This window comes from Lepidothrix coronata, unplaced genomic scaffold (assembly GCF_001604755.1).
Source record: "Lepidothrix coronata isolate B3197 unplaced genomic scaffold, Lepidothrix_coronata-1.0 Scaffold45, whole genome shotgun sequence".
Taxonomy (NCBI): Eukaryota; Metazoa; Chordata; class Aves; order Passeriformes; family Pipridae; genus Lepidothrix; species Lepidothrix coronata.
In genome coordinates, this window is record NW_016690225.1 from 5,437,311 (window position 1) to 5,450,304 (window position 12,994).

The 12,994-nt window shown below is 37.2% G+C and overlaps 1 protein-coding gene across 1 annotated transcript in view; it reads right to left on the reverse strand.

Annotated features, from left to right (window-relative positions):
* Window positions 1-7,119, reverse strand: part of COL21A1 (collagen type XXI alpha 1 chain) — a 73,033-nt gene extending 65,914 nt beyond the window's left edge. Inside the window, exons 1-4 of the mRNA XM_017814486.1 lie at window positions 7,013-7,119; window positions 5,612-6,163; window positions 1,005-1,173; window positions 659-875 (exon numbers count right to left, since the gene is read on the reverse strand). Coding sequence (XP_017669975.1) covers window positions 659-875; window positions 1,005-1,173; window positions 5,612-6,163; window positions 7,013-7,100 — 1,026 coding nt within the window. The 5' untranslated portion in view covers window positions 7,101-7,119. The remainder of the gene's footprint in view (window positions 1-658; window positions 876-1,004; window positions 1,174-5,611; window positions 6,164-7,012) is intronic.
* Window positions 7,120-12,994: the final 5,875 nt, after the last annotated feature.

Genomic DNA, 12,994 nt, shown 5'->3' on the forward strand with positions numbered 1-12,994 from the left:
ACTTGAAACTGAATTTTTTAACAATTTCCAGTAAGTTAAGTTTAACACAGCTTCTTAAAAAATAATAAAATTTATTTCCCTTACTAATAATTATAATAAAGTAGAGGAAATTTGAAAGAAAAAAGCAAAAATTCTCCATCCAATAACAGAAGAATGAAATACCTCTCCCTAGGAAAAGCTTAGTAATTAAGACCTATTCCTTGGATAGGAGTCCTTCCTTCACAGAGGATTTAATTTGAAATTCCTTCAGTCTGACTTAGAGTAGGGATTCAAATGTAGGCCCTCGCTTCCCAGGAAAGTTGAACCCATTCGGTCATGAAGCACTCCAGTGGTAAATCCTTCCCACTCTTTGTCTGCTGAATCTCTGTTCACTTAAATAACACTCCCCGTGGCAGGAATGGTGATCTCTGGGCTGCATATATTCCTATACTGCTATAAATGCACGAGTAGAGACATTCAGTCTCTATCCCTCTGTCTCATCTGCAACCAAGACAATCTTTCTTACAAGATTTGAATATTTCACTGGAAATTATTGGAGACTGAAAGAAAACCTTCAGATTACACTAGAAAACAATACAACTGGTTTGGACAAATGGGGAATAATGGAATAATGTGTATTTAAATAAGTACTCCAGCATGAAGATAACATACTCCTTACCTTTACATGAGGTGCAGCAAAAGTAAGAACTTGGGTGCCATTTATTAAACTTGTTGTAGTGAATGATAGTGTTTTCTCTTCTCCGTTAATAGTGACTGATATCTGTGGTCTCTTATCCAGACTCAGAATTCTCCACAAATCCCATGTCTTTTTTACTTTAAATCTCTGAGTGGAAACGAACACATAAGATGGAGGAAGACCTTCTGGAAACACGTTCCTAAGTAAGGGAGAAGAGGGGAAAAAAAAAACCAGTACTTTAATATTCATATAAATCTTAAAATAACTCTCACTTAAAGTAAAAAAAAAAAATTACTAAGTATAGAAGTGTATTTATAAATTTCAATACCTTGTCAATTCTGAGAGGTCAACACGTGGTGTTACTTCATAAGCTTTTGCATTAGTTGTTGGTATTTGAATTCTCTTTTTAACCTTTTTCTTCACACCTAATCCTACAAGAATGTCAAATCCTTTTTCATCTCGAGCTGCCACTGGAATTCTTGTTGGACAAACAGATTCTGTAAAGTAATAAATGCAAGGATAGTTCAAAATACGATTTAAAACTTTCAAAAAGTAAGCTTCAACCTAACTAATTTTTTGTATCTGCCTTTCAAGAAATAAACAGAGAACTGTCAGTTAAGCACAACATGAGAGAAGTCATACACAGAATTCTCAGGGACTTGAAGCAAGAATACTAAGATGTATTTTACTGCAATTACATTCACATACTATTTTGAATTGTCACTAACTGTAGTTCATTGGTATTACAATATCTGGCTAATAAAAATATTGAATTTAATTTCTAAAATTATATGGTTTCAAAATGCTATAAAATTATAGATGTTGATTTCCACAGTGCACTAATAATTTGGATTCAGCATTCCCCCCAACTATAAAATCAGTTTGAAAATGGACAAAGGTAAAATTATCTACAACTGTTTTTTTCATCTTCTTTAACACGAAATAGACTCTGAGCTATTTTGTCTGTTACACTGAAATCTGCTGGAAGCTATTCTCACTGGACAAACAATGCGTGATATATTTTCTGTGGAAATTTAAGTTAACTGCATGTTATCTCTGGTTAATTCTCTTTACACAAAAACGTTACTAGGCAGTGGACCTAAGTTGTCAGAAAAAAAAAAAAAGAAAATATGATAGGAGAGTGAAATTTAATGCTACAGCATACGTTGTATTAGAATTATAAACTGATGAAAAAATTTTAGTTTTATTAAAATTATGCTAAACTAGTTATAATAAATACATTTTCTTTATTCATTTCCCATTGTTTCTTCAGAAAAGCATTAGTTCATAGACAGGGAAGAGGTTAGGAATACATTCCAAAGAAAGGCTGGAGAGTTCTGTCATCTCTATGTGGACCAGCTATGGGCTAGAAAAGTCATGTCCCTGTGCCAGGGAATTATTAACTCAAAGGTCTAGACTGGCTCGTTTTTATAATATGAGCAATGCTTCATGACTTCCCTTTCCAACTAATCCAAGGGCACTCAGAAGATACCCCATTCTGGTGGGTGAGGCACGATATATAAACTCTAAGAAAATTCAGCTAATTGCCTGCACAAACTATCTATGGGTGGGAAAAGACAATCTGCTCTAAGAAGACGTGTCACAGGTACTTGGGGCAGCAGCAAGAAGCCACTTAAACTCTCCTTAGTTTTCTTTTCCTCCCAACAGCAAAATGACACCTGACTCCCAAATTAAAAATATGTTATCTCTCTGTTCTACAAGAAAGAATTGCAAGAAGTCTTCCTACATTTTGGAAATGAATGCTTCCAAAAGAAAAATGGAAATATAAAGTCCAACACACTTTTCCCTCTTGCTCTTCTCAAAATACAGATGCAGTATTTAAGTCAATATACTTATGATATTAAGTAAGAGTAATAACACTACTTTTTTTCAGGTTTCTTCAACTGCGCATTGTTATCATGGAAATATTTCTAAACATTTACTTCAAAGCTGAATAACGGTCATATCAGATTACAGATAATCATATACATATACATTGAGAAGAAAATGAACACAAGTGTCTCTTACCAGTTACAGTACTAGAAATAGGTGTAAAATCAAAAACTAAATCAGAAATAGGATAACTTCATGTGAGAGGGCCATTATTACAGACCAATGACAAAGTAACTGTTCCAAACAAACACAAAACAAGTAAAGCATGTGTAAAATTACACATTGAGAAAATATTCTTTCTTTCTGATGGCATATTGAAGAATTACACAAAAAATTCCCAGTCAGGTAGACATTTTTGGGTCTTCTGGACCATTTTCTGACAGGGCTATATTGATAACTAACTAAGCCATTATACAGGATGCAGAAATCAATGTCAAAATTAAGAACTGTCTTCCATGGAAAACGGGGTCGTATTTCTAGTCCACAGCACCAGCCACATTAACTCTTGAGCCTATTCTGAAATTTTGTTGCCTCTTAGTATTTTTACAATTTTCATATGCTTTATTTTCCTTGCTAAAGCATGAAATAACTTTTTGATGTTAACTCACAGTATCTACCACAAAGGAACTTTTCTCTGCATCCTCCAGACATACTTTCTGAGGTCTGCATTGTTTTCTTTTAAATGCACTCCTGACACACAGTCTTTTTTCTTTTTTTGCTATAGAATATTGACACTACAGGAACATTCAACTTTCAGAATAAATATTAAATATTCCTTAAATATTTGGGCATGTTTAGCAAGTCTTTTCACCCTACAGGTACCCTAAAACAAACACTAGAGGTAAAAGGCACACTCCCAGCAAAATCCACAAGCCCATTCCTAACAGCAATACTTGCTACAAGAACCAGCAAACCTCAGCCTCCTTTGTCCAGAAAGGAGATATTGTCCCTGTAGTCTTACACCTATGTTCATATGATGATGAATTTTAAAATGCCATACAGTAAAAGCTAGCTTTTTTTTAGACATTTAAACAAAGACCACGAAGAGAGTATTGCAAAATTTTCAGATAGCTTCACGTGGTTGATTGCAGACAAATCATTGCTGCTTGGCCCTCATGGAACTTCCTCTCCCACAGTCAAAGTGAATCGTAACAACATGATAATCAGTAAATAAATAAATGAATAAAATCATTCACAACTCAGTATAAAATTTACAGTTTACTAGTCTTGCAGTTCACTTGCTAAAGACACTGTGGTTAGAAATGAAGCTGCCAAGTATGAGAGAGGCATCTCAGTGCTAATGTGAGGGAAGAGCATGACGTCAGGGGAAGAAGCAAAGGGTCACTTCAAGTGAAACAGTAAGTACATGTCTGTACAAGTAGCCAACGTTCACAGATTACTGTGAAATACTGCAGTTGAATTTTAAAGGATACTAGTTAACTTAATTCTGAAATTTGATTAAATATAATGTCACTTCTAAACTTTATTTAAAGAAAGTATTGTGTTTATTTAGGGGAATTTCTCTCTGCATGAAGCTCTAATAAAGAATTTAGCTGCACTTAGCTAATTTTTGGACTGATCACCTTATTACATCAGCCACAAGGAATTATTATGATTTCATTTGATGTATCAAGAAATAAACACTAATATCCTCAACAAAAGTATCACCATATTTTTTCAATGAAGTCCATACTCAAAGTGAGAGCAAACAAAAATATTTTCTCTTACTAAGTGCGGAAATATGGTAGAACTGAAATAGAACTTGCATCAATTCTTGATAATAAAATGTACAAAATAACACGATATAGTAGAGTCTGAGTGATACATTTTAGAAGCAATTTGCTATCTTTTATATATATATATGGGAAAGCCATTGTTTCACAAAAGTAACAGAAAACTCAATGCAATAATGCTGCTAGTATTCTAAAGCTAAAAAGGCACTTTACCATGTTCCTCTTGCCTAATTCTTATATAAAATCCTTCTAAGAATGATCATAACAGTTTGGTACAACTCCATGCGTCTGCTTCACCTGGAATGCTGTGTGCAGGTCTGGGGCCCCCTATACAAGAAGGATGTGGACCTGCTGGAGCAAGTCCAGAGGAGGCCGTGAAGATAATCAGGGGGTTGGAACATCTCTTCTATAAAGACAGGCTGAGAGAGTTGGGGTTGCTCAGCCTGGAGAACAGAAGGCTGAAGAGAAGGGAGATCTTAGAGCAGCCTTCCAGCACCTAAGAGGGCTTACAAGAAAGCTGCAGAGTGACTTTTCACAGGGCCTGAAGTCACAGGACAAAGGGAAATGGCTTCAAAATGCGAAGTAGTAGGATTAGATTAGATATTAGGAAAAAAGTCTTTACTGTCAGGGTGGTAACACACTAGAACAGGCTACCCAGAGAAGCTATGGATGCCCCATCCCCGAAAGGATTCAAGGCCAGGTTGGATGGGGCTTGGAGCTATCTGGTTTAGTGGAAGATGTCCCTGTCCATGGCAAGGTGGTTGGAGCAAGATGATCTTTAAGGTTGCTTCCAACCCAAACCATTCTGTGATTCTATGATTTTTGCCAAGAGTCTTTCTTCTGGGTTTTTCAATACATACTAGAAGAAGTATGTATTCAGAAGAACTCCTGTTTGTAATGGCAGGCTATTCTCTCACCTGTCAAGAAGAAATGCTAGATTGTGCATGAGTAGCAGTTGCAATTGGAAAAACAACAAAGTAAACCCTATATTCTCAGCAGCATAAGAATTGCTCAACTGTTTTAGTGTTTCTAAACTTCAGCAATGAAAAAAAAAATTAGGCTTAGCGCAAAAGGATACATATTGAAATTAAACACATACTGGGTTAAAACATCATATCTTTCCCAAATATACCTCTTTGCATGACAGGGAAAACCACTCCAAAACTTTGGGGAGTGATTTTGATTTTGAAGCCAAAATGAAAAAAAGATCAGAGTAAAGATTATCAAGTCCTTTAGGTTTCATTAATCATATATTCTGCTTGTGAAATTAAGAAATATGTAGACAGAACAACATTTTACAAGCACTTACCTTCACAGAGTTTCTGTTTTATAACTTCTTTAATTCTTGATATTGCAATATAATCTTCAACATAAAATACGTAAGTTGATGAAGGTTTGTTGGCAATAGCTTTAAGTTCATCCTCTTCAATTTCTGAGCCAACACCAATAGCAAACAAAGTGATTTTATTTTTCCTTGCTTCTGTTGCTACATCTTTGACTTCATCTTGGGACTTTCCATCAGTGAGAACAACCGCTATTTTTGTTAAAAATCTTGAAGATTTTGCAAAAAGATGGTCATAAGCAAACTGAATAGCTCTTCCTGTTCTTGTATTTCCTCCCAGATAGTGTATGGACTCCATTTCCCTGATGAGATTCTCAGTGGATTCATGAGTTCCAAGGGGAATTTCAAGTACAGGGTAATCACTGTACTGGACAACTCCAACCTGAATAAACTTTGGCCCTATGTCAAAATTTCTTGTAATATTGACAAGCCAACTTTTGATTATTTCAAAGTTGTCTGGGCCAACACTGTAAGAGCCATCTAAGATAAAAACTAAATCCGCTGGAGCAGTTCTGCAACCTAAAAAATGATAAAAATCAAATTAATATTTTAATGAACACTTTCACTTTCTTCTTCCAGAGTAAATGTTTTTACTATTAATTGCTGTTTGTATTAGGATTTATATTGACAAATACATTCCATTTGAAAAAAGAAATCAGAGGAGTTTATTGTTTGTGTAAGCCACACAGATCTAACCTGGTATCTGAAAGTCTAGAGACAAAAAGGAATTTTATGGAGTTTGAAAATTGCTAATATGGAGTCGTGAAAATTGCTGCATTGAGAGCAAAACTAGAGGAAAAAGACCTATCCTGAAAGTATCATGGCCAGAGGAAATTAATTCTTCCACATTCCTTTTATTCAGTCACTTTATCTTTCAAAAAACTACCTTGCTTTAATGTTTTCTTTTCTATAAACCAGATTTAGAGAACAAAACATGATTTGATGGGGGTTGAGATGCTAATTTTGGAGAATATGCAAGGAGGTCTGTCCCAGAACTGAGGTTATCTCAGCTTCCATTCATGGAATCTTTATTTTTCCTTATTCAGTTTTTCACATAACATTAAGATATTCAGAACATGACTTCTGAAGAAATGAAAATACAAATACTCAAGACATAACTTTAAATCAAGGTTGGAGCTTTACAGTTCCATCTGCCCCCTTGAGCACTTCCAAGACACAAAGGAGAAATAAAGATATTCCCCTCCTAAAGGAGAGATAAGATATTTAAGCTGTTTCTCACATATTATAGGATTTTCACTAGGAAAATTATACTGGAAGAAAATCACCATCAACATCAAAAATGGATACTAAAAATTCAAAGTATTCTTTGAAGTGGCAGTTATCTGAAACGCAAAAATTAAGACCTACTTGCTCTTGTTTCCCCAACTTCAGCTGAGATGTAATCATGAAGTAGCAGAACTAACAGCATCTGAAAAAACGTTACGATCTGTGCCATGTGTATTTTATTCTCAAGGTCCTGAGATAAAACTAGATGGAAAAAATGAAAAGAAAATACAGTGTTATGGTATTACAAAACATATCCAAGCTTCTCTAGTTTAAAAACTGTGCATGAAGAACAACTCTGAATCGAATCTGCAAGCCCAGATGTGGCCACCCTGCAATGAATCAGTAGGTTCATTCACAATTAGGTTATATTCCCAGCCATACTTGTCCAAACACTATCCCACTCTGTAGTCATTCTCAAAAGACTTGACAGCCTGATTCAAAATGTGGCAAGTGTTTATGTATGAGGTACTGGTGGGGAGGTGTTACTTCAGTCTCAACCCACGCACCTGGCCACTTCACAAAGTCTGGTACAATTCCCCCTCTCTACCACAGGACTGAGACTGTCACCAGGAGTCAGGGTCTCAGTAAGCCCCAGCCCTTCCCCAGCAGAGCCAAGCGCTGCAGACTGTGTACTGGACATCTAAGGTTATATAAATTATATACATCTTCAACTTTTGATTTTTTCCCTCTGTTTATGTCTCCTTTGTTATGAGGGTTTATGAACTATAGCCCCCTGTGAGGTAAACATGCAATTTTGGTCTCATATTGCTGTTATAAATACTATTTGACAAATTTACTTAAATTAAGCTATGTTTATTCATTATGTTTACTGCAAGAAAAAAAATCATAATGCTAAAAGATACATTTTGAAGTACTGTATTAGAGGTCCATTAAGTTTAAGACTCTGAAAAAAAGTATACCAAATCTCTTCTGTATTCTCTCTTCTCATACTTCAATGCAAAATGAAATTTTCAGGGTCAATATATGTCAGTGCCCTTCGGTGTCACTAATGAGTTTTACATCTAGCCAGAAGAGGAATATTTAGTTTTCTGACTAGATGTAAAAAGACTTTGCTTTGTCAGTTACGTTAAATCTATTACACGTAAGTTTACCACTAACTTTCTTGCCATTTTTTTCAGCCCATTTCCTAGAATTGAAATGCTTTCTTTACATAAGGTCAAGACTCCTTGTCTTTTCATATTTTTTCTTCTAGTCATAAACCTTTACTTATGCCGACAACAAAATGACCTAGACATCCACTTAAAAATATAAATTAAAATATTTATTACACAATGAAATTAGAAGTCCCTCTATCAGGCAGGGGGGTGGGGTGGGAAGAAGAAGAGGAGGGATGAAAATGTGTGTATTTGTCCGTTTTATGTTGCTGATCTTCACTTTTGAACTCTTGAGGGTAGACAAGGTGTCCACCGCATGACCAGTAATCAGATATTGGCAGATGTTCTGAAACCTCTGTAGTGCTGGAAAGACTGGTCTCCAAAAATACACCAAAACACAAATTAGCATGCCTACTGCAAATGCCTCTTCTTAGGAGAAGAAATAGATAAATGGAAATAAGAAACCATTTTCATTTCCAAGATTAGTTAAAGGAGTAAACTGAAGAGAATGCCACTTAATCACTATAACATACTGAGCAACCATCAATCAGCCAGTAAGTTGTTACCTGCAACAAAATTCTACAGCAATTAAACATAAAACTTTTTCTCTGAAGATGTATCTACCTGACATGATTTTTAGGAAAATGATACGAGAAAAAAAGGATTACATAGTTGTGGGGCCAAGTTGTGGGGGCAAATAGAGAGGTAGTAATTTCAATGTCAGGTTCATTCATGGTAGATTCATTATCTGTGTTTGTCAAATAGAAGATATGCCACAAATCAGTGAGTTGATTTACTCAGGCATTTCAAGAAAAACATTCGCTTTTTCCACTGTTTATATAGCACTCATTCTATCTAGAAAAAAAAAATCTCCACAAACAACCTCAAAAAATGCAAAAAAGTCAATTTCCAGGAAATGCTACTCCTACCTGAGGACCCCTGGTGGTCTAGTGGTTAGGATGCAGCACTCTCACCGCTGCGGCCTGGCTTCGATTCCCAGTCAGGGAACTCCTCTGGGCAGATGGAGCTCCTCAGCCCTGTAAGGCCATCCATCTAAGAGAAGGTCACTCTAAACAAACCTACAACCTGAGGACCTCACTGCCACTGTCCAAGCTTGCTCGGCCCCGGCAGATGAACCTCAGGATTAAAGGGTGGGCTCAGTTCAGCGCACGCTGGGTCTCACCTAAAAAATCCACTGCGCAGGCTCGAAGGGTTAATGACCTTTCCCAAATCTTTGTTCGCAAAGACTGGCCATGATGATGCTACTCCTACCTAATAAAATCACCCGAAGTTAATAATGCAAAAACATTGTTATTCTGTTATTAATCTCTCCTTCGGGTTACAGGTAATTGCAAGGCAACCCCATACTTTATTCATACTACCTTGCGTCAAAATGGGTGAAAAACCAGATGAAGCATTTTGGGGTCTGTGGGATAGGACATAAGATGCACTGTTCCAATGATGCTACACAAATACTGAGATATCATCTTCACTCAAACAGATTAAGTGGCAGTTAATCAATTTACATTGATTATTTCAGACTTAATGGTTTGTATGATTGATTATTTTAAAATCCCTTTCAGCCTTTTCCACGGCAAGTGTTTACTGAAGGGTAAAACACACCTCTCATGAGGCCAGATTGATCAATACCAAGAAGAACATATGACAATAAATCTATGGGGGAATTTGAATAGCAGGTAACTGAAGGACAACTGCACGCTTTTAGAATATCAGAAAAATTTCAGCCCATAACTGAAAAAAATAAGACAGATTTCTGTACAGAGAGCACAATGCTGACCGTAACAAACTATAAAATCCTAATGATTTCTCCCACCAACAACTCAAAAGAAAAAAAAATTATAAGGAATAATTTTGAAAAAGAAGACTGAGCAAAATATCACAACAGTACATTAACTAATTTTTGCTGTTTGTCACCTCTGTGATTGTCTAAATGATTATTTGTGTAACACCCACAGAATTTATGTAAAAGAAAAATAAAAACCAAGCAACTTAGTGACTTCATTGCCATCAGCCTTCACTAAAAGGAGTACAGGGACAGTTACCATTAATATTGCAACTTCTTTTTTTAAAATTAAAACAGTATAATAAATTTTAAAAATTATTTTAACAACATGCTGCCTGCAACACAGAACTGGTTTGTGCTCTATCATGAGCACAGACACTTTGGGTCAGGTGAGGACACTGGAATCCTGCTCACTGGCATTGCTATCCCTTTCACCAACCCTGCAGAAACCATTAATGCCTTCCTTAAACTGCACCAGCCCCTCTCATCTCTGCTCATCCTTCAGCAAGAACCTACCCACTGGTACCTTCAGGGATGAGCCTCTCACAGGAATGATAGAAGCTACAGAAAAGAGGCAGATACTCAGAGCTGGTTCAGTGGCAAAGGGAAAGCAGGGGGCTGCAAGGAAGCCCTGTCCCTCTGAGGAAGGAGCTGCTCCACAGAAACACTGATACTTCACTGTGGGAGAGGTACATGTGAAAATAGCATCTACTGACTGTCCTACAGTAGAGAAAGCATCATGAATGCTACAGCAGCCATCAGTGTCTTTAATGCTGAAAGACATTAAAGTCATGAAACTATGACATCACAGCAAGATTTCTTTTGGTGAAAACTGTGCTCCAACTTATATTTCTTAAAAAGAATCAGTAAAATAATTGGCAAAACAAGCTTATCTGATTCACAGAACCAAACTGTATTCCCTCAACAGATCATTTTTTCCATCTATTTGTGAGAATCCTTCTGTATTTTATTTACAACAAAGCCTGTAGTTGGGAAATTCATTTTAAATATAAAGCCAAATAACTATTTAGTAGTCCAAAATGGACTTACTAATAGAACCCAAAATTTAAAGGATAAACCCAAAACTTAAGCAACCAGTCAACGAGGATTCCAGGAACTATCCACTGTTCACTTCACTTGAAAGAAAATAGTAATATAGCACTGCACTTTTAACAGTCCAAAGGGATGCCAAACCAACAGCTCCAGAGACCAAACTTCTGTTTCTTGTCACACAGTAATTACTGAACAGGCAACAGAAGTGTACTTGATATTACTTACAGGGAATACTTGCCCAAGTGTCTTATTTCCACCATGGAGAGGCCACCACTAATATCAGCCCAGGACTTCTCCACTGACATTGCCAAAAGCCAAAATTCATCACTGCTGATCATGTCCCTACTATTTCCAGTTTTTTTAAGAGAAACAGAGAAGAATGTTGTCTCTATGGTGGTCCATGGAAGTGCTCACTGCTTTATCCTCTGCCCTTGAGAGCTCTGCTGGCTGCTACAAGAAATCAGGGTCCTTGTGCCAACCTTTTGTTGCTGGAGCTGTAGGAGTTGGGTCAGATTGTGCAGGGAAGGCGCTTGCTCCTTATTTCCTCTGCATCTGCAAACAATAGCCATGACGTAAAACAGTCTATCTCAGACAGAGGGATATCAATTTATGTAAAGGCCTCTGCTGATGCCTTAAGGTCCATCTGTTTTGGTTTTTTTTGACTTTTCTAATTTTTATAAGCTTTATAAGTAGTTATATAGTAGAAGTAGATTTAGAAGCAGCAGCCCTTATTCCTTTACCCTTAGCATAGTAACTACACACATCCCCCAACCCTATCACCCCATTCCATGCTCCCTATATCAATTCTACCCCCGAATTCCAGTAGAAATGTTTAGTCTCTCTTTAAGATTAGGCTCTTCTGTCTGAGGACATCTAATCCTGGCCTGAACCGCAAAAGTACAGTCAAGAACTGGGTGAATATATGCCCCTTGTACTCTGAAGAAGATGATGATTGATGAAAAGAGGGTCTTGAAAAGCCCCTAGCCCCAATTCCCCAGGAGCGGACTGAGGGTGGATCAGGGCAAAAGCCACAGGGTGGAAACATCTGGGATTGGACAGACGATATTATAAATTGTGACATCTGTACAGAGGGACATGCGCACGTCTTGTAATCTTTATGCCTAGGCACAAATTAAAAACCCTTTCCTCAGCTCCAAAGCTAATTTGCCTCGGAGTTTTCTTCTCCCCGAATTTTCCTTAGGCAGCACTACTCTGAGACCCTGAAATGAGAGGCTGTAAAGTACACCCTATATTTTTGAGCGATTTTCATCAAGACTCAGGCAAGTTGCTGTGCATGTCAGAGTATACAAAAGGTAAAATCCTAGCAATGCTACTAAGCATCAGGTCCTTGAGCCATGACCAACATACTAGTAGTGTAAGACACTGTTCTCCACCAAAGCAGAGTTGGCAAAGTACTATTTCTGTCTTCACCAACGGCAGGAAAGATAGTAGAGTATAACCTGTCTGCATCAGCCCATGCCCTGTGAGTGCATGGTCAGAGACAGCTGACAGCCTCCCCAATGCACATTCAGTTTTTCTCACAGGTAGGAGTAAAACTCGGTGAAGTTTGGAAATTGTGGTTCATCAACTCACCCCCATGCTGTGTCATTTTAGGTAGCTTTAACCAACTGCACAGTTCCTACACCTTATTTCCTGTTTTCTTCTGGGTGCTGCAATTTTGCTGTGCAGCAGTGTTTGCACCAACAGAGCCACTGAACGCTGCTGACTGGGAAGGACATTGAATTTAGGTTTCCTATACAGTGGACATGTGATACAGCCATTACTGAAATCAATAGACTCTACTCAATTCCTGAATGAATTCAAGAATGTCAGCCTGTTACAGATGGCAAAGGCGTGCAATTCCCAGAACAGCTTTGCTACACAGAAGTGCACAGAGGTTCAAACTATAGTATTTCCTGTATGTATGCACAGAAAAATAATTTCACATCCAATTGAAGTTTTCAGTAGGAAATTTAGGTGCTAAGCAGGTTAGGGAGTATTTCCACTTTGCATTTATGACACCTAAAAGCAGCACCTTCTGTAACTCAAAGATCAGTTTACTGATGCAGTCTTTCCGTAGCCCTTTTTTCA